Below are 23,867 nucleotides of genomic sequence, written 5' to 3'. Positions count from 1 at the left end.
AGAGGTTAAGAGCAGTGACTAAGAGAGGCCACTGAACATCTCTGTCCCCAGAGAGCTGCCTTCCCGCGACAGGTAAGGGAGTCTCAGCTCCGGACATCTCCTACACTGAGCTCTGCCCTCGGATCTTGGGATCCTCAGCAGGCGGGAATGCAGACTGACATTTTGGCGTGTAGCGGACCTGACCTCTTTGCAAACTTTCTGAGCCGGGAGAGAGCTGGGACGATGGGTTGACAGACTGGGGCGCTCCAAAGAGCAGGTGGTTTGGCGATTCCAAAGATCTCCCGCCATCGCGGAGAGGGGTGGTCCCAGAGTCCGCATGGAGGAATGAAGCATTGGGAGGCTTAGGATTGTCTTAGACTCCGACTGGTCCCCGGGGGAGATCTTGGGAGAGTTCCCCTTTAGGTTTCTCCTCCCGACGGTTTGGACTTGTATATCTTCTTTAAGGCAAAAGACCATATATACTAAACACGTTGGAAAGATAGCGGGAGAGAAGGCCGAGTCACAATAAACTCCTAATAGTGGAGTTCATTTGTTGTTGCTGTAGACATCAAAACCCTCGTTTCTCTGCGCATCTTAGCAGACCCGAGGTGGTTGCATTTCGATAATTATGTGGGTTATAGGACAAGACGGTAAGTAGGGTCTTCTCTCCATGAGCCAGCTCAGATTAAAAACAGGGTGTGGGGAGGGAACTGTCCAGGGTTCTGAACCACTCCGTCTAGTTTCGGAAGCCTTTTTAAAACTGTGAAGTCGGTGAAGCAATTTGTAAGGACCCATACTCAGGCAAAGGACATTTCGAACGGAGAGAAAGATTTCCCCCAAGTTTTCCATGTATAAGTCAGGGAAAGCTTTCATAGAATGGCTGGAAGGGGTCGAGTGAAATGAAAGGTAGTTTGTCACTTTATAATGTGCAGACGAATAGTTCCCTTTGGGTATTATGGAATTGAAGCATACGCACTGTGTATAGGCGAAGCCGCATCACTGTGCCACTCAGGTTTATAGACAGCTTGTCGGCTCTACCCAGTTCAGAGAATTTTCTGGGGCCCTAATAAGTGTAGTTCTATCAAAATGAATAAATCGCAACCTTCTGTCTTCCAGAGCTGTTAATGACTGGAACCTGACACTCTCCTACCTATGAAAATTGATATTTCTCCCAATACTTTTGATTTTTCAAAAAAAAAAAAAAAAAGGACACAATGCTTCTTACAATGTTTCATTGTAAGAAAAGGGAGAAATACAAAGTTCTGGGAGTGGAGCATGAGAATTTCAGCACACAGCGGGTGGGCTAGGAGGAGAGCGCACGATGTTGAAGGCCTGAAATCTTGACTGGGGCTCCTTCAAAGATAAACCTCATTCCGAGGTCACCCACCTTTCAGGACAATGGAAACTTAGTTGAGAGGACTTGCATGATCTTATTTTTTCTTTACTAATATGTTTTCATGCTATTCACCATTTTTTATGCCTTCCTATCTGGGGGCACTTTGTGATCGCAGTATTTTGAGCTAATTTGCTGCCGGTCTGAACCTGAGCCCCAGCAAAGGTGAACAAGGTTGCTTCTGGGCTGAGGTGCGGACCACACAGTTCGATGACTGCTAGCGCCCACTAATGGTTGTTCTGGGAAAACCACTCAGAGCCTGCAGGAAAAAACAGCTCTTGAAGAATGGTGCCGGGTGGAGCAGAGAGGGGAAAGAGATTCTTGAAGGAAGACTTTCACTTCCAAATCCTCCCTTTCAAAAATAAAGGATTGGCTTCCATATCGCCAAATGAGATATTTATTTTCTGCCATATTCATTTTAAAATGTAAATGTTCACCGGGCTAACAGACACGTCATTTACCTTTTTTTTTTTTTTAATTCTTAAATTTTAATTTTTTTCCAGGTCAGGATATGTCTGTGTAACCCTAGCTGTTCTGGAATTTTCTCTGTAGACCAGGCTAGCCTCAAACTCAGAGCTCCTCCTGCCTCTGTTTCCTGGGTGCTGGGATTAAAGGTATGAGCCACCACTGCCTGAGTACTTACATCTTACTATAAACTAACTTTTCTAATCCAATTAAATGTCTTCCTAACAGCTGGCAATCTGAAATCCAGAATGAGTGTAGAGTTGGTGGGGAACTGATTACAGAGTAGGGTGACTTTAGGGATCCTTGGGTGAAGGGAACAGGTATAACAGCCTGAGAACCCAGCAGTGCTAGGGAAGAGCTGGACACCAGGCAGCCAAGGTTGCCCTCTCCTGCCTGTTGGTCTGACCTCCACATCTGCCCAGAGGTGCTTTGCATCCCTCGACAGTGTCTTAGCAGTTCTCCACTGAGGCGGCAGCTTCCTTTCCAGTCTTCTGCCCATCTCTCTGTCCTCAATATTGACACCCTCTTCAAGGCCACATATTTTAGACTACAAGACTTATGACGTGTGGTGTGTATGTTTAGAAAACATAGGGAAGTGGAATCTGCTTTAGAAAGAAATCTTCCCAAAGTTACTAGGGTCTGGGATATGATAGTCACCAGGCGATTTGTATGTATATAGAATCTCAAACCTTGATTAAGTGGACTGGTTTTATTTGCATGTATTCAAACCATTCATGGGAAATGATTAAATGATAGGTGAGAGGGACCAAGGCAGGACTTTCCTATCCCCTGTCTTAGTTACTCCTGCCCTTTGGATATAGAGGGTTGAACTATAGCTTTCTCCAGGCAGTGAACTTAGAAGCTGTCTGGGAATGTGGGAAAACGTACTGTTACTTCATCATGAACACCAAAGAAATGATCTACTGGGGGCCCAGCTTTCCCACCTCCCAAATGAGAGGTTGGGCCGATGAGATCACAAATAGCCTCACCTCTAATTTTTTTTAAGGGTTTGATTTTAATAGGAAACAGAGAGGAAAACTGCCCATAGCTTGTGTTGCACTCACTACCCCATCCCTTTCACAACACCCACACACACATCTTCCATCTTCTGAGCCCCACTACTGTCCTCAGAAAGCCTTGGACTGTAAAGGTGAGAGCTGTTAGTGTTGGCTCGGAGTCCTTCCTGGTGACTGGCCAACATTGTTCTGCTCCTCACAGGGGTCCCTCCAATCTTGTTTGCCTCTGCAGAGCCTCGGCCTGCCACCTGGAAGATGCCGGGATTCTGCTACAGTCGCTCAGGGGCCCTGCTGCTGGCCCTCCTGCTTCAGACCTCCATAGACGTGTGGAGCTGGTGCCTGGAGCGCAGCCAGTGCCAGGACCTCACCACGGAAAGCAACCTGCTGGTATGTGGGCCACGGGTACCACCTTGGTTTGGGTGGAAGATGACACCGGGGTTAGTACAGATCAAAAGGAAGAGAGAGGGCTGTGGGAAGGGGTGCCGGGAAATTCATCTCCATTCATTGGAGCGACCCAGAGCAGCAACGGAACCTTCTCCATAAGGTTGGAATCAGGCAAAGGTGAGGAGGGGTGGCTTCAGAGAAAAGGGGGTTCATAATGTCTGCTTGATTGTTCTCCCTCCCCACTCTGTTTTCTGTGAGGACTCCTCGCCATATACTGTTTAAATGATGCCGTATTAGCCATGATAGCTCCTGATCCTATAATCCAGCCCTTTAGCTCCCAAATCAACCTCCCTTTGAACAGGTGAAAACCTACAAGTTCAATTCATATTTCTTCCCTCTTTATTTTCTCTCAGTTACTAAGCCGGTTACTACTCAAGTATTTCCATACAACATCTCCAGAGGGAGAAAAGACCAAAGTACTTTTTTTTTTTTTGCTTCCCCAAACTGGTGCCAAATATCCCAGGCTGCTTCCAGAAGGCAGGATTCCAGCCAAGTTCCTTTCCAGTCCTCCCTGCAGAAGTATGTAAAAGCTCTCTGGGACAGGCTGGGGCCCCTTTCGGGTCACCATGTGCATGCACATGTGTACACACAGATGCCACGTGCCTGTTAGTGTCTGTCACTGCATCCTGTTTGTTTTAGCAATGGACAGTTGAGGCTAGGTGATGAAAGAGACCTCTCCTCAAGACCTAAGATCAAGGTTCATATACAGTGTGTTTTAGACTCAGAAGGCGCAAGGAACCCTGGGAGATCCAAGTTCAGAAAAATCCAAGACTGTAGATCTGCATAGCTTCTCCTGAGATTTCACCAGGAAAGGGGTTTGGGTCAGGGGGTGGTAAACAAGGTCAGAGTTCCTGGGTTCTACTACTCTGACCCCTCACACCCCTGACACTAATGAATTGGGGACCCTTAACCAGAACCTTCTCTTTCTGGGCCCCCTGTTTCATTTATACTACTTTAAAATTATTTTGCTTTTATCATCCTTTGTTAACGTTCTGTAGCATTATAATTCAGAATCTCTAGTGTAGAAAACCTTCAACTGAAGAGTGGGTGGGATCCTTCTATTTTTCTCCTCCGTGATTTCCAAGGATCTAAAAAAACTTAAGGACGCAGCTTATGTGAAAATAACTGCAGTTGTGAGTCTTGTAGGTGTAGATGCACTAGCAGACCATTCACGGTGGATTTATCCAGTGTCTTTCACCCTTTCTTCCAGTCAGAATGAGGTGGCAGGGAAACCACCTCAAACCAGTTTGTCTCAAAATTCTGATTGAGATGATACAAGATCAACACACACAGTAAAAGACCTAGTGCTGGAAAGTTTTGAGACAAGACACCTGGGGGTAGAGGGCCGGAGTAGGCACAAAACTTTGTAGATTTCTGGTTTAAGACTGAATCCTTGTTAAAAGTCCAGGCCTCGAGAAGCCAGAAACCTACTACCAGGAATATTCTTTCCCAAATTCCAGACCCATGCCCCGCCCCTCCTCCCCTCGGACTTAAATAGAACCACACTTTGATCCCATTGACAACACCCCTTTTTGGTGCATATCACAGCAAGACCTTGCTAATGCGAGCTAAGAATGACAAATAAGCAAGGAGAAGACTGGGATGCTTACTACCATCTAGGCAGAATCAGGCATGGGCAATAGTAGCTTGGTGCAGGATGTTGGTGGGACCAACACTGCTTGGCGTGTTGGCCTTGAGGCCCAAACTGGAACCCGAACTAGGGTGCAGAGGTGGTGGCCACAGGGCCTGGCTTGGCTTACGCGCCTGACCTCCCTACAGGCTTGCATCCGGGCTTGCAAACTCGACCTCTCGGCGGAGACGCCCGTGTTTCCAGGCAACGGGGATGAACAGCCCTTGACTGAAAACCCCCGGAAGTACGTCATGGGTCACTTCCGCTGGGACCGCTTCGGCCCCAGGAACGGCAGCAGCGCTGGTGGCGCGGCGCAGAGGCGTGCGGAGGAAGAGGCGGCGGGGGGAGATGGCCGTCCGGAGCCGAGTCCACGCGAGGGCAAACGCTCCTACTCCATGGAGCACTTCCGCTGGGGCAAGCCGGTGGGCAAGAAGCGGCGCCCGGTGAAGGTGTACCCCAATGTCGCCGAGAACGAGTCGGCAGAGGCCTTTCCCGTAGAGTTCAAGAGGGAGCTGGAAGGCGAGCAGCCAGAAGGCTTGGAGCACGTCCTGGAGTCCGACCCCGAGAAGGACGACGGACCCTACCGGGTGGAGCACTTCCGCTGGGGCAACCCGCCCAAGGACAAGCGTTACGGTGGCTTCATGACCTCCGAGAAGAGCCAGACGCCCCTGGTGACTCTCTTCAAGAACGCCATCATCAAGAACGCGCACAAGAAGGGCCAGTGAGGGTGCAGGGGTCTTCTCACTCCAAGGCCCCCTCCTTGCATGGGCGAGCTACTGATCGCTAGCCTCTTAGAGTTACCTATTGTTAGGAAATAAAACCTTTCTGATTTCACAGCTGGCTCTGATCTTCACTATAGACTGTGTTAATAAAGTCTAAACACAACTGCCCAATTACACTATCATGTGACCAGATGATAGACTGTAGAGAAAACATTTCTCAACCTCCTTGCCCCAGCAAATACTCTTGGTGGGGGACTAGATGGTTTGGACGGCTCAGGGTGGTTCTTTGTCCAATACTTCTAGGAAGGCTACTTGGCTTGAGCCTGGCCCCAAAGCCAAGTCCTACAAGAGTGACCAACTTTAGGGACAAGAAGGCAGGTGGCACCATGAAGGCCTATTCCCCAGTAGGAATGTCTCTGGGATGTCACTCAGGAAGTTTCAGGGACACAGGGACACTGCAATGTTGAGACCTTATCTGTGACCTCAGATAGTTATCTGTCTTTTCATTCTTGGCATAAGGGAAAGTAGAGATTCCATTATTTTATCAGGAAACTGTGAGAATTGAGAGTTGGTGGCAGTTCCGGTTTGGTTATTCATATAAACTCAACACACACCAAGCCTTGAGGTCAATGGTTTCCCACCTTGCTGTCTCTTCATTCTCAGTTCTCCCTGCAGATGTCCACTATTTATTGCACTAACCAACCTGCCTCCAGTGGGTTTCCTGTCCAGGCAAATTATTCACATTAATGCATATATTTAAAAAGAGCTTGAGCCGGGCGGTGGTGACGCACGACGCCTGTAATCCCAGCACTCTGGGAGGCAGAGGCAGGCAGATTTCTGAGTTCGAGGCCAGCTTGGTCTACAGAGTGAGTTCCAGGACAGCCAGGGCTCTACCAAAAAAACCCTGTCTCAAAAAAAAAAAAAAAAAAAAAAAAAAATCCAAAAAAACAAAAACAAACAAAAAATAAAAAGAGCTTGTTGGTCCCACGGTCTTTGTTGGCCCACCAGCCAACAGTGTTCCCTACATCCAAGTTTCTCATCAGTTGCAAGTTTTGGGGCAAAATATATAGATAGTGAATATGTATGGAAAAAGTATATTTGCAACTGTACATACATGTACGTATAGAGATGAACATGTCGATCATGTTCATTCTCCTACCAAACCTTTAGCTCGTGTTTCCTGGGATTAAGGTCCCGCTTCATGTCTGTTGGTCTCACTGCTACTCTTCAGTTCTTCATGCCTACACCCCATCCCCAATATCACCGTCACCCACCTTCAGGAGCTTTGCCTTTTTTTTCAATGCAAGCACAGGTTCAAGACTACCTCTCCCAGGCCAGTCTTACTCTTGTCCAGCGGCCCTGTTTATTTTCAGAGCTCCTGCAGTCCCCTGCGCTGGAAGGCATGCTGCAGGCCTGTGTTGTGTTGCTTCTGTCTCCCTGTGGTGTCTCCACAATGCTGGGGTCACACTTGTGCAGCCACAATTACAGGGGATGCACACATACCCGTCACTTTGATTAGACATCAGTGGGCCACGCCCATCATAGCCTGGTATTGGCGTATTTGTTCATAAGCCCTTATATCTGGTAGGAGTTCACAAGGACATGGTGAGTCCTGGACATCCTGATGTGAAGGGGAGTCAGAAAACTGGATTAAGTTCTCACTAATGTGAGTCGTGGGGGATGAGCTGGAATGGGGAATGGCGTGGGCCCTCCTGAGGATGCTCTCTTGCTGGGAATCCTCCCTCCAGGTTTCCAAGTCTGTAACATCCTCCGCCTCCCTTCTTCATTAGAGCCAGATGTGAAGCCAGGTCAGTGGGGGTGTATGAATGCCAATGGTATACTGTTGATATTTTTCAGGTTTTGTTTTTATCCAAAAAAAAAAAAAGCTATTTTCTTTTAAGAATTCAAATAGACAGCCATATGGTGACAACATTAACATTTATTTGAAAAGGGCATCAACCACAGCTAAGAGTTCTAAAGAATGACTTTAGAATACGCTCCCCTCATCCCACCCCCGCTTCCCTGGAAGGAAAACTAATTTGATTCAACAAGTTTAAAACACAGAAAACTGCCACAATGCCAATTCTGCACTCACATATAAATATGTCTGCTATTATATACACAACGTTGGCAACTATAAACTACATTACACACATGCACGGACCTAGACACATACACACACTCAGCTAGGTCATGAAAGTTTTAAAAAACTCAGACACACTGAGATAGAAGGACTGCAGCATCTCTGGGTGTGCACTTTAGACTCCACGTGCCAGACTCCAGCTGCTAAGAGTTCCAAAAGGGTAAGTGCTGGGCTTGGGATTCCCGTGCTCCCAGAAGGAGCCAGGCTGGGGCCAAAGGGCAGTCAACAGACCCATGATGTTTTCCTTATCACTCTCCAGGTACCTAGAATCAACAACAGGGCCTCCCATGATTCCCCTTTGCAGTTTTTAGACTAGACCCAGCTTGGGTTATACTGTTTCCCCTGAACTTTCCCCCCCACCCCCCATTCAGAGGACAGGATTCTTGCTTTGGTGCAATTTGCTTGCCAGAGAAGTCAAAGAATGCAGACACAGCCTGCCTGATACACCCCTCCCCTACCTCCAAATCTGATTTTTAAAAGATTTATTTATTTATTATATGTGAGTACACTGTAACTGTCTTCAGACACCAGAAGAAAGCATCAGATGTCTTTTCTCTTTTCGGATGGTTGCGAGCCACCATGTGGGTGCTAGGATTTGAACTCATGACCTTTTGGAAGAATAGTCGGTGTTCTTACCCACTGAGCCATCTCTCCAGCCCCTCCAAGTCTGCTTTTAAACACAAAGTTTAGACCCACAGCTCAGGCCTTGCCTTTCCCCCAGGCCCCAAACACAGCTAAGCCACAGGGCTTAGCAGCTTTCTCTGCTATGTCAACTAAGCAGGTTGGCAGGCCTATGACAGCAAAAGGACAACTGGAAGGCACCATGACCCAAGGACCCTCAAAAAGTCTGGAGCTTCTTTCCAAGAAGTCAAGAGTCTTAGGGCTTTTCCAAATCCTACTCCAGCTGAACTGCATCAGTTGGACCAGGAACAGCCTGTGCACAGGCAGCAGACAGGTTACGGCCGCTCTGACCAGGGTCCTTGGTCCCAGGCCTATATTCTCTGGCTTTGTGTGAAGGTGGGAGCCAGACAGGGGACATTTCTAGGTTTTCTGATGAGGCCATTTAGGAGACGTGGAGCCATTTATTTTAGTCTTTGAAGTAAAAACAAGAAACAGGTTCAGCACAGGGGAAACTGCAGCTGCTTCTGGAACAGGTATTTTCTCTTAATTTACTTTTTCTGGTTTTTATGATCAACCACGTTAACTTCTAGACCTCAAACACAGTCATGCCTACTAGATTCTGTCAGCAGGATGCCACCCTCTCTAGTCCTGCCCCTTGCCGAAGAAGCCGGAATCCTGGGTGCTTTGATCGTGGGGGTGGGGTGGGGACTGGCTGGCCTTGATAGGTTTACCCACTCCATTTGATTCTGGTTTACAACAGGGAAAGACAACAGAACACGGCTCCAGACAGTGCGATCAGACACCAGGGGCCAGAGCAGTAAGGAAGGCATTGGGCTCCTCCTCTTGCTTCCACCCACTGTGCTTTTGCCTCTCTTCCCAGCCTTGTGATGGAGGGACAGATCCTCCTGTGATCACCATCTAGACTTCCTGACTCTGAGCATACTTGGCCAAGATCAGGTTCTATTTCCTGTCAACAGGGTTCAGTATCCTATTGGATGTAAATTTAAATCAATTCTACCAAAAAGAGGGCACAGAAGAGGCCATCTCTCTAAAAGCAGCATGTCCATGGTACACCACCATGGTGTGAAGAATAAGAAAGACAGAGAAGGCCGGGCGGTGGTGGCGGCGGACACCAGTACTTGGGAGGCAGAGGCAGGCAGATTTCTGAGTTTGAGGCCAGCCTGGTCTACAGAGTGAGTTCCAGGACAGCCAGGGCTACACAGAGAAACCCTGTCTCTGGGAAAAAACAAAAAGAGAGAGAGATGATGATGGAGCAGCAGTTGAGCCTGCAGACTGGAGTCTCTCCCAATCCACAGCTACAGTTGAGGTACCTCAGGGGTAGACAATGATGCCAGTTAGGAACAGCAAAGAAATTAAGGAACTCTTATTCAAGCCAAGCATGGGCTAAAAGATGTGGCCGGCAAGTGAAGAAGGACGGTTTCTAGCACAAGGATTAGATTTTCCTAGTTTCTAATATGTTACTTGCCTTTGTGCCTAAACTTGCCTTCTTAGTAAAGGGATATCGAGGAGAAACCTAAGGCCATGCTTATAAAGTTGGGCTGAGCGGCAGCCACACAGCTCCAAAGCCACGTGAGTGGTGTTGGGATGTTGTCCTCAGGGGCCTGAGGTCATGCAGGCCATGCGGGAGCTGTGAGCCTGATGCTCAGGGCAGGAACCATGGGAAAGAGTTGTACTACAAATGGGAAACTCTGGGGAAAGGGTCAGGAGGGCCCCATCTGTGATACTTATCACATCTGCAATGGAATGTGCTCCAGTTCTCCTGATTCTGGAAAATGTCCTCTTGTCCTAGTGAGCAGGCTGTCACCATGCAGGGTACTGAGAAGCCTAACTTCTCCTTGGCAGAAATGGCTCCTTTATGACCCCAGGCCACATTGCCTAAAACCACACCCTAGAAATGATTCCTACAGGTCAATAGGACCACTTCCCCTTTCTAAGGAGCAAAATCTCTGGAGCCATGTTGGTCCTGAGAGAAAAACAGCTCAGAAGAACGTATGGGAAGTTTGAAAGGGAAAGAAAGGATTACCCTGGAAATCCTAGCTCCCACTGCTAGGCATTCTGGGAGGCACGGAGACACCAAGAGGGCATCAGGAAAGGGTCAAACCAAAAGGACAGCAAGTGGTCTTTTTTGTACTCACCAAATCCTGGGTCAGCTACTCCCAGGACACACAAGTCACATAGGGACAGAGAGGTGGCACATAGGGAAAATGGAAGCCAAAGTGATTCCTACCACTTCTACCCAGGCTACAAGCAAGGCCGATTGTCCCCAGTGTCTCAGATTTTGCCCAGAGAGGGAAAATATGTTTTCAAACCTAGCTGTTAAATCTTTCTTTCCCCGAATTCTAAAGTGTCACTTGCTCAATGGCCTCTCTCTCAACCCCTCATACTGCTGGGAGCATCTTCCATGGGAAGTGGTGCGGACAGGCCTGGGGTCCTGGTACTTCCTCCCCTCTCTCTAGCCATCTAGGACCAGCTAGCTCGCTTGGCTTTCTCTCATCCCAGAGGCTGTGGAAACAAAGACATCAGGGACCAAACTTAACAACCCAGGACACATCCAGGAGAGAGAGAACCAGAGAGGATCCACCACAGGCATCCTCTGGACAGAGACCGTGAGGAGATGCGACGCAGCCAGGACACAGACTTGCCACACCTGTGCTTTGCTGACACTGCCACCCAGTCTGGGAGACCCAGCCTCCCTTCATGCCCAGCCTGCTGCTCTGCTGCTAGCCTCGCTGCCTCCAGTGACTCTGTCCCCAGCTCTGGCTATAAGTGTTCAACGTCCATTAACAATAGAAAAAGAAATGCAGACAACTAGAAAGCAAACAGGACACTGGGTAAGACACCCAAGACTTAAGAGGTGAGATCAGACATCACCTCTGAGCTCTCACACTGTCACTTCTTTATGTGGGGAGTGGGGTATGGGGGATTTCCTCAGTTTCCCCAAGTGCCATCTATGTCGTCCTTTGACCAACCATGCTGATTTCAGGTGCCTGATCTTTGGGAGTACCTGACACTCCCTCATAGACACATCCCCAATGGAAGCTTCCCAGGCCCTTCTGCTTCTCAATGGAGACATCCTTGTGATTCTCTGGCCCTCGCTGATACAAGAGAAGACAGGTGAGATGCTTATCAGCCCAGAGGGCAGGTGGCTGGATCCTCACGGAAGACAAGGAAAAGGCAGGAGGGCCACTGAGGACCAGAGGCTCCGGCTTTGCTCAGTGTCCAAGGTGACTAGTTCTTAGCTATCCCAGCTACATCTCCACATGGTGAGCGTGAACAGGAGGGTGGTTCTCCCACAGACTGTGTCCTCTAAGGAGCTCTGTCTCCTGGAATTCAGTATACACACAGATCGGGAAACTTCATCTCATAGACAGGGATGGAGTGGTTCTGCGGCTGGCCGTAGGCTGCGCTGATGGTTCCCGAAGGGCTTGGAGGAGGCCTGCGGGCACACGGAGGAGAGAGGTATGAACCAGGGACTGGGGTCCTGCCTGTGCAACTGAACGCAGCAGTCGGTTTTTGTTTTTTTTTTAAATGCACGTCACTTCACAGGTTCCCAGACTTTCAAGATGTTTTGTAATCTTCAGCTCAGTCAAGACTCCTGAGTGGCTGTCAACCTTCCTAAGGCTGCCGCCCTTTAATGCAGTTCCGCATGTTGTGGTGACCCCAACCACACCCTTTAATGCAGTTCCGCATGTTGTGGTGACCCCAACCATAAAGTTATTTTTGTTGCTGCTTCATAACCGTAATTTTGCTATCATTAGGAATCATAATGTAAACATCCGATCTGCAACCCCAAAGGGATCACGGCCCCCAGGTTGAGAACCACTGCTCTCTGATGTCATAGGTACTTTAAAGATCAAAGTACTTGCCCAGGAAACTAAGACTCCTGGCTGTTTCTAGGCCTTGCTATGCCAGTCTCTTGTCCTCTCCATGGTAACTGAGTCTAGGGCTGGTGTTAGAGGTTGAGGATGGAGGGAGGGCTGGCTACAAGCAGGTGTAAGGAGAGGGCTTAGGACAATGGCCCTGACCCTTGATCCTGGGCATTGAGTTGGAGTCCCCTGCCTATGCCTATGTCACTTACCGGATGGTGATTTCAAAGATCTGGTTGAGTTTGCTCTGCAGCAGTGATGCCTAGACACAAACAGAAGGGAAGTGAAATTCAGGTTCCAAGAGTGTCAGCTGCCACCTTGCATGGCCAACTGTCCAAAGGACACCTGGAAGTCTCTGGCAGTAACAACCACAGGAGATAACCTGATGGACGTGCTCTATCCTCGGCACCTGTCTGTCGGAATGGTACATTCAGCTCAGGGATAACCACCCAGCAAAGGCTGGGGACCTGACAGGGCCAGGAATACCAGGGAGAGGTTTTGGCAGACTTCTGTTCTTCAATATGGGGTAACAGGGTCTGTTGGGCATGGGGTCAGGAGACCAGAACTGATGTTACTCTTTCTCGACATGCGTCTAGTACTTAAGGCTCCTCCTAGACTATGAAATGAACAGTGGGATGTGAATAGCTTATAGTAGGTAGCACAGGCTTGCAAGTTACGGGCTCTTAGATAGATACAAAATATAAGCCACATGCCTGAAATCTCAGTACTAAGGAGGCTGAGGCAGGATGGTTGAAAGTGTGATGCAAGTCCAGGTTACAGAGTTCAAAGCCGGCCAAGGACAAACAGCAAGACTCTCATTTAAAAGAACCTGGCTAGTGAGATGGTTCAGTGGGTAGAGCATATGCTACCCAAGCCGGATGGTCCGAATTCTATCCCTGGAGCCACATAAGAGTGGAAGGAGAGACCAAAAGTTGTCCTTTGACCTACATGTATGACACCCATGCCATACACACAGAACCACAACAAAAGTTTATAATAATAGTAATAGTAAAAGTATTTGTTTTGTTGAGGCAGGGCACTACCCTAACCTGCCTGCGACTAATTATGGAAACCAGTCTGGCCTTGAGTTTGCAGAGATCTACTGCCTCAGATTTCTTAGTGCTGAATTAAAGGTGTGAGGCACCACACCCAGCTGGCTCTTCCTATGCCACCCCCACATGCCACTGTCTGTTTTTGAGGTCTCTCTGTAGCTCTGGGTGGCCTGGGATTGTCTATGTAGACCAGGCTGGCCTTGAACTTACAGAGATCTGCCTGCCTCTGACTTCCAAGTGCTAGGATTAAAGGTCCAAGATACTGAGTGCTAAACACTTAGTCACTGGGCTCAGGGGAAGCAATGCACCTTCAGGGGAGGGTACTGAGGCAAACAGCACCATTTTGTATGCTGGAACCAAACCCCTAATTTCTGCAGTACAAAGAGCCAAGGTTTGAACTCAGTCCTGCCCTCAACCCAAATCAGGTTTCTGATTGGTCAAGAATGCACCCTCTGGTGTGTCACTCACCCGGGCTCCACAGTGGGCTGCAATTTCCTCAAAGGGTGCCTTCTGGAATTTCTCTACCACCTGTCGCCGCCGCTCACGCTCTTGTTCCTCAACTGCCACACTGTCCACTGTGACACAGAGAATTGGGTTAGTATTCAGATCATCTCCAGGGATGAGCAGAGGTCGGAGCTTGAGGAGATGGACAGGGTGGTCTCTTGGGATGAAAAAGGGGTGGAGACACAAAACGGGCAGAGACCTCTTGTGTCCTCATAGACTTTTCCTGATTCTGCCCAGGGCCCCACCCTCTAAGAATCAGTTAAATGGACCCGCAGCTGGGCTTTTAAAGACCCAAGAGGCTTCACCCCTGCTGGGACTCTCAAATGAAAGATCTCAGATTGCCATCCATTTTAGTATTGTCAGAGCAGTTTTTAAAAGGACCCCCTCGATGGAAAAGACAGACAGGTGACGAGAGTCTCTGCAGAGCCTCACAGGAAGGCAGTGTAAGGAAGTTTCACTTAAGGCTTTACACTCCCTTAAGAGTTAGCGTCAAATCAGAACTAGGGAGTGGGTTTGGAGGTCAAATAATGACCATTTTGAGTGGGTTAGGCAGGCAAGAGGTGTGTTCATTCATTCCTTCTTAATTTGTTTTCAGACAGGCTCTCACTAGATAGCCTTGGCTATCCTGGAGCGCGCTATGTAGACTAGGCTAGCCCCAGCCGGGCAGGTATGAGATCTACCTGCCTCTGCCTCACAAGTGCTGGGATCAAAGGCATGCGCCACCACTGCCCAGTTGAGTGCATTTATAACAAAATCCTGAAGGAGCTTCATGGAAAGGATATTTAGTGGCTTAATTTGTCATCAGTTAGAAACAACCTCTTCATAGGAACACGTCATGGGCCAACCCTTATTAAATGAACATGGATACGATTTCTTCTCAGTGCCTTCCACTGGTTACCTGGCTGTAACCCGCAAGCCGGTGGCTTTCAGAGGCAGCTGCCATTGGTAAGCAGGAAAGGGCTTGCCTGGAATGCAGCGTCACTCACCTCATTGGGGACTGGGGACTCCCAGCTGCAGCGCTGATGGCCGATGAGTTTACAAGAGGCCACCAGCCTCTGCCACCAGGTCCGTGTCACCCCTGAGCCCCCCTTCTCACCAGAGTTTCTTGGGGCCCCATCTTACCAATGGCTTTCTTCAGTGTCTCATAGGTGATCTCTTCTGCAGGAACTCGCTGAAGGAGAAAGAGCAAAAATGTTAAGAAAGGTGAACATTGCTCCTTAGGGGAGTGCCCCTAAAACACCTCATTCCCAGAGGTGTAGGTGTCTAAGCATGCATGGAGAAAAGTCAACAGGCCAATTCCTCATCAGATTCCCTCAGAATAGAATTCTATTCTCTTTTCCCTACCTAAGCCTGTCCTTCAAGCTCCCTGGGAGGAAACCTCCACATAATTAAAAAAAATACTCAGAGAAATAATTGGATGTAATGAGGCAATTGAGAAATATGATCTCTAATATAAACTCCAAAAACTTCATAACATTTTGAAGGCTTATGATATGAATTATACCCCAAGGTGATAAATTTTAATACAGTAAGTCAATGAAGGTTAGAAACAATGGGCCCTCTGCTCATCTGATTGGTCCCAAGACCAGAGGCAAAAGCTCTCAACTTCTGCAGAGACAATGAAAAGAGGCAGGAAGTAATAAAACCCAAAGAAGGGGATTCCATGGATGCACAGCCCGGGAAAGATGCTGAAGATACTGAGGAAGGTGTACAGCAGGGTCAGCTAGCACAGGGTCCCGAACAGAGGCCGAGGATGTGAAGGGAGGTCATATCCCTGCATAAGCTACCAGGATACCCATGGGCTAATCTGACCCAGGGAAAGAACCAGTGATGTCCCAGGAGGTCACCAGGGAGTAAGGGGCACAGACTAGGTAAGCATTTTTCCACCTTAGCTTTATCGAACTATTGAAGGCCTCTGAACCCAGGATGGGAGAGTTCCCTCTGCAGTGTGGGGAAGCAGTCAGCTCTCTCCAAGGTGGTAACACAAAGGCCTCTTGAGGATCCTTCTACTTCCTCACTTTGCCTGCCCAATTAGCCAGGGTCAGAGCATCCTGCCTTCTATGGGAATATTACAGATGAGCTCTGTAGAATTTGCCCCTAGGTAGAGGGATGCTTAATCCCAACCTTTAGGGACTTTTGCTCTGATCACACCTGGGGAAAGACTCAGTGTCTTCCACATAAGCCCTCATAATCCCCATAAATCTTTGTGCCCTTGTCGCACTCAGATGTAGGCCCACCTTACTTTGTATGATGCTGTGTCTGTCAATGCCCCAATTTGTATGAGTAGGGAACGGAGACCAGAAAGCCTTTCTACAGTGATTTTTCTTTTTAAATGATAGTCTCACGATAGAAGAATAGTAACAAATCTTCTAGCTGGACATATCAAAGATGTCCACATGATGAGAATCAGTAAGAAAATGGATTTGCATGAGAAACTAATCTGCATAGATCCTTTAGCACACTGTAAAGGGCTTAGCACACAGAGTACCCCCAGAACACTCACCTCCTCTTTCTCTGGGCTGTTCCTGGACTCCACCTCTACCTGAAGGGAAATGGTCTCTCCAATGCTCTTCCTCTTGGACAAGCGATCTTCGTCTGGAAAAGAGGAGATCAGAGCTGGGGTTCCCAGTCCTTGCAAACCAGGGCTAAGCCACTGCTCCTACCCACCATGCCTTGGTCCACAGTCCTTGATAGCTCAGGGCACACTTAGGCTACACCTGGAGCTTCCAGAAGCTTCTAGCTGCTGTGGGCTTTCTCTACCCATCATGGGTGGTCATGTTGCTTCTTAGGGCTAAGAGCTTTTGCAACCATTTATGAAGTATATCTCCACTAGCACAACCTTGTTGTATCCGCGCACAGCAGCAGTAATGGGCGTGCATGCAGAGTTACCTAAATGCATCTGCCTTCATTCCTCCACACCAACCCCCACATCAACCTTCTACTGAGGCAATTTTGTAGTCACGGAACTCAGGGATTTCCAGAGACTTGCCAAAGGTGTTTTTAAAGAGGAGGCAGCACAGACATCTTGAAATGGATCGCTGCTTCTGTAAGTCTATGTGTGCTCTTTCCAATACTATGAACCTGCCCTTCACAAGCCAGATTATCTCACGGGCCAGCTGCTTTCTGAGTTCCCAAACTGAAGAGGAGGCGCATCAGAGTCAGGATCTCACCATAGATCCTGCTATGTCTCTCAGCTTTTATGTACTACCTAAGATGCTACCACAAGGGATTCAGGAGGCCACAGCCCCTTCTCCCAGGGCTCTTGCCTGGTAGGAAAGGCAGAGGTAGATTAGAAAGAAACCTTGTCTAGAACTCATACCTGTGAGCTGAGGGATGTAAGGCAGGCAGAGCCTGTCGGAATTGTAGCCGCTGCCTCCCAGGACTTCACTGATTTTGCTCTGGCGGAAGAGAAACTCGATCACCACACCATCTAGATTCTGAGACAGCCTGAGAGACAAAGAAGAGGCAGAGTAAAAATGTGGGCAGCTGGAACAATCTCTGGATGACTTTATCACAATAGCAGTATATTCCGTATGCAAAGCAACAGCAATATAGAAGAAAACCCCGCTGGGTCTTTTCTCAGGGACACCTACTGTTATTTTATGCAGAATCCTTTAGTTGAATATGTGCATGCCTACATATAAATGTCCCCTTCCCTAGCACACTGTTCTGTGATGAATTTTGGGTGTGTGTATGTGTGTACAGGTGCACGTGCATAAGTGTGTACTCAGATGTGTGGAGGTCAGAGGTCAACGTGGGGTTGTGTTACTTAGGCATATTCACCTTTTGTTTGAGACAGGGACTCTCACTGGCCTGGAGTTGACCAAGTAACTAGGCTGGCTAGCCGGTGAGCTCAAATACCTGACTGTCTCCCTGTCCCCAGTGCTGGATGACAAGGCACACGCTGTCACACGTGACTCTTTTCTTTTTTCTTTTCTTTCCTTTCCTTTTCCTTTTCCTTTCTTAACAGGGTTTCTGGGGAATTAAACTTCATATGGATAATATGAAACAAGCAATTTATCAACTGGTCTCTCTCACCAGCCTGTGACTGACTTTATTCATCTAGTATTTAATAGCCATTCCCCACTAAATATTCCGTCAAAGCATCACAGACTTTCTGAGTCTTTTTCTTTTGTGAAGCTCTGTGTGAGATTCACCCCAGGACACACGAGCGCTAGGCACGTGCTCTACCGCTGAACTACATACAGCCACTGCCCCAATGTCACTACTCTCCTGCAGTCAGTGTGTGGGGAGGCCACGGTTTAGAAGGCTAAGTCCTGTTGTTGGACACCTTTTGCTCCATAATATCTTTCTTGACATCACTGTCGTGTCGGAGTGATACTGGTCCACAGCGCCATCTGAAGGCCGGGTCCTGTCAGAGATGGCTCCTCTAGAGGTTTGCCCAAAGCTCCTGGAGGTTGCATTACTTCCTATGCAGCATGACCTGCTTGAGGCTTGTCGGCATGGCAACCATGCAAGGACTACAGTAATGTGATGATGTGTCTGCCCAGGGCATGCCTAAGCCCCCTGCTGTGCGTCCTCGCCTGGACTCATACCGCCATTCCTGGTACCATCCTTACCTGGGCCTTTCCACAAACACATCCTCAGGAAGCATGTATGGTGCCTCTTTCTTCCTGGTCTCTATGACCTGGAGTTTGGGAGGAAACAAATGATGAGAGCCGGGCCTGGCTGGACGAAGTGCCTCAGAGCGGGCGCCACAGGAAGAGCTGCGAGCTCAAGTTCAGAGCTCCCCAGCCCCAGCCTCCCTCCCTGGAGAGTCAGTGCAGAGAGCTTCTCCAGATCCCCAGTCACCGTCTGAGCTGCCCCGGGGAGCAGCGCCTGCTCAGGCTGTCGCCATGGATGACGCACAGGTGCTAAGTGCCCTCCAAGTACGGGGGACTCAGCCCTGAGAGACAAGGTTCTGGTCTATGCCTGGTGCCCCTGCTCTTGATTTACACAAGTGAAGAGATTGCAGGTGATGGGTGGGGCAGCTTGAGATGGCCTCAATAGCCCTTGCAATTGGGGGAAGAGACATGAACATCACTGAGGTACTGAGAAGCCACGGCAAGGTGGCATGCAGGTGTGCGAGGGTGACCTGGAAACAGCCCCACAATTTCTAGTAAAGAGGGCTTCTTTTACTCCCATATCAGCCCAGAGCCTGGGAAAGTCCAACGCTCTTGGAAAGTCTCTGGTACAGACATAGCACCTTCCCCTGTGCCCCAGCCAGCTTAGGCCAGCAGAGACCTGAAATTTTAAACTTAATCCTAGACATCATATGACTCTATCCAAAATACTTCAGAATTTTTTCCTTTTCTTTTCATTTATTAGCATACTTTTATTCATTCACTGATTTGATATTTACAGAAGCTAGAGGGGTCAGACTGCTGTACCGTCTCCCCCACAGTGACTCTGTACAGATAAGGGACTGCTTGGATCACCTGTATCTAGCAGAGGTCACAGTGTTATTTGGGGCTGGAGCTTGAAGCAGGGCCGTGCTTACTGCCCCACTGGCATCAAGCCCTCTGGGAACGCGGAAGTTCTAACTCCTCTTGACCCTTTCTGCTACCCTGAGAACCTTGCAAGAGGCCAAGGAAGCCGGCACAGTCGGGTGAACCGAATAGTCCCAGCTTCATTCAAGCAGCCCTGCCTCTGATCTTCCTAAGAGGAGACATGGTAATACTGAGGGGCTAGGTAGAGGCTCCTCTGGGCCTCAGAGACAGAGATTAGGAGCCTAAGGCAGGCCCACGGCCAGGGCCACAGCACTGAAGGTGAAGCGCCACAGAGCCTTGCTCTGATTCACTAACTAGTCTGGATGGTACTAGGACAGTCTGCATCAGTCTGCATTAAAAGTTTTTTTTTTAAATGTGTATGAATATTTTGCATGTGTGCATGTATATGCATTATGCTCATGTGTCTGGTATCTGTGAAGGCCAGAAGAGGGTGTCACATCCTCTGGGACTGGAGTTATAGACAGTTGTGAGCTACTACATTGGCATTGGGAAGTGAACCCAGGTCCTCTGCAAGAGCAGCCAGTGCTCTTAACCACTGAGCCATCTCTCCAGCTCCCTTCAGAGAGTTTTAAAAGACTTTTATGCAACAACTGAGGAGGGGCAGGCCCATGTCGTAGTTGTCTGGGAGCTTCGGGGAGCTGGTTCCTGCCTCCACACGGTGAGGTCGAGTCTCTCCTGCTTTGGCCACTGTCCCATAAACTGGCCCATGAGCTTATGCTGCCGACTCCCATTTTGCCACAGGAATGCTGGGATTTAAGTGTGCACCCATGTGCTTAGATTTCATAATGAGTTCCAGGGCCAAGCAAGGGCTTTTATCCCAAGACAGTTTCAGTGTTGCCCAGATTGGCCTTGTACTGGAAATAGCCTTCTGAATGGCTGGGATTACAGGTCTATATCACCACGCTCAGTTTCCCAAAACTTTATTTATTAGCTCAGGCTAGCCCTAATCTTGCTGTGCCCAGGTCTTCCTACCCCTGAGACTTCTTGATGGCTGAGAATTAGAGGCATATGTCACCATACCCAGTTTGATGTGGTGCTGGGAATTGAACCCAGGGATTCATGCATGCTAGCTGGGTACCCTACCATCTGAATCACACCCTCATTCCTCCCCCAAACTCCTATGAAGTTGCTTTCTTCTGAGTGGTTGGAGGAGTATGTGCCGCGTGCTTCCATGAGGACACAGGGTGGGGAGCAGGTATGAGACCCCTGTGCTCAGGGGGCTTCAGGATCTTTAGCTCTTCCACACTTCCTCCAAAGCAAAGGGCTCACTGGGCTCTTGGGCCGCTGATGACACCAACCTCGTGGATGTGCTGGCAGAAGGCAGGCACCGTGGTGAGCTGACTGATGAGGTTCAGGTAGGCCGCACCCAGAGCATAGAGCGCACAGCGGTTATAGGTAGGCAGGTTCTCTTCGTTGACCTGGGCCACGTCCTGTGGTAATACAGACAGGCTTCCAGAGGGTTTCCCTGACAACTTAAAGTCTACACGCTCCCACCTGACCTTCCCCCAGTCTTCTTAGAGATGTCTCATCTCTCTAGACTAAGTCCTGGCCCACAACCTGGGGAGGCAGGAGTCTTCCTTCTAAAGCTAGAGAAAATGGTTCGTGGGACAGTCCATGAGCTGGAGTCTCCTAAGTCCCTCCTAAGCCTAGAGGCAATGGTGGCATCTCCCTACTCCGTGGTTCCAGCTATGGTGAGCGCCACCGTCCAAACCCTTACCATTAACCATACTGGAGCTTGGCTTGTTAAACTGGGTCCACATACTAAAAGCTGTGGGCGCCGTCAGTAGACTGGGATTCAAAAGAATTGCAAATTCCATCTCTTAGGGCAAATAAAGGAAATTGCAACATCAAGGTTGGCCTGCAGGATTCAGCATGGTCCCAAAGATAACCTAAGACACCTGTCACCAGGTTTAAGAATGTGAGGCCTACTTGGCTTCAGGACCCAGACGTTCTGCAGCCTTCGAGGTTGGAAGGACTCGCCCAGCAGATCGAGAGGGTCTTAGGTCCTGTTGAGTACCATACTGGCTGCCCACGGATCACAATGCAGGTTTGTTAAAGACATGGCTCCCAGACTTGGGCCACTGACTTTCCAGTTTGGGCAATTATTGTTTGTTTGTTCTTGTTTTTTCTTTTTTTTTTCTTTTAAAGATTTATTTATTACTATATGTAAGTACACTGTAGCTATCTTCAGACACACCAGAAGAGACTGTCAGATTTCATTACAGATGATTGTGAGCCACCATGTGGTTGCTGGGATTTGAACTCAGGACCTTCAGAAGAGCAGTCAGTGCTCTTAACTGCTGAGCCATCTCACCAGCTCACGTTCTTGCTTTTCAAGACAGGGTTTCTCGGTGTAGCCTAGCTGTCCTGGAACTAGCTTTGTAGACAAGGCTTGGCTTTGAACTCACAGAGATGTGCCTTTCTCTGAAGGTGTGTGCCACCATTTGTATTTTAAACAAGCATCAGAGGCAATTCTGAATAAGTAAATCTGAAAGTGAGAGGATTTTTAAATGAACACATTCGTTTCAGGATCACTCAGGGCTTTTGAATGCCCTCTCAGGAAATTTTGGGGTAGCACTCAGACCCCATGAGGGACTTGAAATGTTAAGAGGCACATTTTAACATTCTGGATTCTGGATGACCTTGTGCCCTCTTTACCTTAGAGGTGGGTGACCAAGAGCCATGAATCAGTTTCTGGGGCTTCCCAGACAAGACCATAGTTTGGGGTCCTCAGGGAGTAACCAAGCAGAGTCCCCAGACACCAAAACAGCTGTCACTCAACAGCTGCAGAGCATTCCTATCTGGACCTGGCTAGACAGGCCCCTCCCACCCCCACGATCCTCTTCCGGGCCCGCCCACATCCGGCCCCACCTGAACAGCCAGCACCAGTCGGATGAGGTCCACCACCACCTCCTCATTGGCCAGCTCAATGCTGATGAGAGCCAGCAGGCCGTAGAGAGCCTCGTAGTGCTTCTGGATGTTCGTCTCCTCCTTGCAGCTCAGGTAGATGTGCCTGTATAGCTGCTGGGAGTGCTGGGGACGGAACAGCCATGGTCAGTCGTGAGGGCAGAGTGGATGGGGAGGAAGGCCCATCTGGAGGGGGGGTAACAGCTGCATGTGGTACCCCATCTCCATTCTCAGCAACTGGCTAACCTGGTCATCTGAAGGAGGGAGGAGGAGGCAGGCTCCGGAACCAGTCAGTGGTCAAGCAGTGACTTAGAGACTGGAAGGCTGGGACCTATAAGCCTGGTCTCCTCTGGGCCATGTGTGTTTTGTGGGGACACTCACCTTCTTCATGAAGACCGTGTCCTGCCGCGAGCACTTGTCCACTTTCAGCTTCAGGACCGAGATGTCACCAAGGGTGCTAGGACAGGATGGAACAGCCTGTTAGTCCCTGTGAGGCCAGCCTGAGTCCACATGGTGTCACTAAGTTTTATCCCCAGTGCTGTGGGCCGCCCTTCATTCTTAGCCCCGTTTCCGTTTCCTCGGAAGTTCTCACGTTCCCCTTTCTCTTAAACTTTATGCTGATTATTGTCTTCTCTAGAGAGGCTGTCCTGTGCACGGTGCGGAAGCATCACCTGTCAATAAAAAGCTGGTGGCCTCTTAGCAAGAGTCAGGCAATAAGGGGTGGGAGTTCCAGTAGAGAGATAGGAACTCTGAGAGAGAGGTGGGGGAAGATTCGCCTCCCTGACCCTGAGCAGACAGACATGAATCCCAGGAAAGGTAACCAGCCATGTGGCACACTTAGAATAGAATAAACGAATTATATACATTAGGAGCTAGCCAGAGAATTAGCTTATGGCCTAGACATTTATTAATAAATAAGTCAGTCTGAGAGTTTATTTGGGAACTGGAGCACGGGGAAGAAAAGACTCTGGTGGCATCTATTTTCCCCCTTACTCCTTCCAAATCCCCAGTGCCCACGGCCCTATGTCCTCCTCTTCCCCAGACCTGAGATGTCCCTTTGTACCTGCTATTCCACTTTCCAAAGCCCACAGTACTCTCTCCAGCCCTCGGCCCAGGCACAAGCACACCCTGGCTCCCCACACTCCTTGGCCGCTGTCAGGGATGAATTCTAGTGGGTCTCACTGCACCCAAACTGTCCTCCACCTGGGTGTGAGGTGACTGGCCAAGAAGACAGGTCTCGTTGGGGTCCCCCCATCACACACCTGCCGGAGAGACCTTGGGCTCACCTGATGGTAGAGAATTTGTGGCGGTTGCCATGACGATCAATGAAGCTGATGAGAATCTCTAGGACGAAGAGTCGGATTTCCGCATCTTCCATGAGGGCAGTGGAGAGAAGGCGGTCCAGGAAGTTGCTGGGCAGGGCTGACATCATGTTGTTGCACTGGAAACCTGTGGATACCTGTGAGGAAGCCCGGGGAAGTGTACTTAGGAACACCGTCTCTCTCGGTGCAGAGATAAGTCGGAGAAGCAGAGCCGCCACCCCGTCCTCTCACGGGTCCTGAGGGTCCACCTGTAAAGTGTCCTCAGTACGGTT

At 49.1% G+C, this 23,867-nt stretch overlaps 2 protein-coding genes across 2 annotated transcripts in view; one reads left to right on the top strand and one right to left on the bottom strand.

Annotated features, from left to right (window-relative positions):
• Window positions 1-3,108: 3,108 nt before the first annotated feature.
• Pomc (proopiomelanocortin) lies at window positions 3,109-5,761 on the top strand. The gene is made up of 2 exons (XM_052184770.1): window positions 3,109-3,240; window positions 5,077-5,761. The coding sequence occupies exons 1-2, from the start codon at window positions 3,109-3,111 to the stop codon at window positions 5,650-5,652; spliced, it is 708 nt and encodes a 235-aa protein (XP_052040730.1). The 3' UTR covers window positions 5,653-5,761.
• A 1,809-nt stretch (window positions 5,762-7,570) lies between these two features.
• Window positions 7,571-23,867, bottom strand: part of Efr3b (EFR3 homolog B) — a 75,584-nt gene continuing 59,287 nt past the window's right edge. Inside the window, exons 13-23 of the mRNA XM_052186185.1 lie at window positions 23,560-23,732; window positions 22,655-22,730; window positions 22,238-22,399; window positions 20,665-20,796; window positions 18,437-18,504; window positions 17,176-17,303; window positions 16,360-16,451; window positions 14,979-15,027; window positions 13,821-13,927; window positions 12,513-12,562; window positions 7,571-11,870 (exon numbers count right to left, since the gene is read on the bottom strand). Of these exons, the coding sequence (XP_052042145.1) occupies window positions 11,765-11,870; window positions 12,513-12,562; window positions 13,821-13,927; window positions 14,979-15,027; window positions 16,360-16,451; window positions 17,176-17,303; window positions 18,437-18,504; window positions 20,665-20,796; window positions 22,238-22,399; window positions 22,655-22,730; window positions 23,560-23,732 (1,143 nt within the window). The 3' untranslated portion in view covers window positions 7,571-11,764. The remainder of the gene's footprint in view (window positions 11,871-12,512; window positions 12,563-13,820; window positions 13,928-14,978; window positions 15,028-16,359; window positions 16,452-17,175; window positions 17,304-18,436; window positions 18,505-20,664; window positions 20,797-22,237; window positions 22,400-22,654; window positions 22,731-23,559; window positions 23,733-23,867) is intronic.

The sequence above is a fragment of the Apodemus sylvaticus genome, chromosome 6 (genome assembly GCF_947179515.1).
Source record: "Apodemus sylvaticus chromosome 6, mApoSyl1.1, whole genome shotgun sequence".
Classification (NCBI taxonomy): domain Eukaryota; kingdom Metazoa; phylum Chordata; class Mammalia; order Rodentia; family Muridae; genus Apodemus; species Apodemus sylvaticus.
Note: the sequence above shows the minus strand (reverse complement) of the source record. Positions and strands in the feature narration are given on the sequence as shown.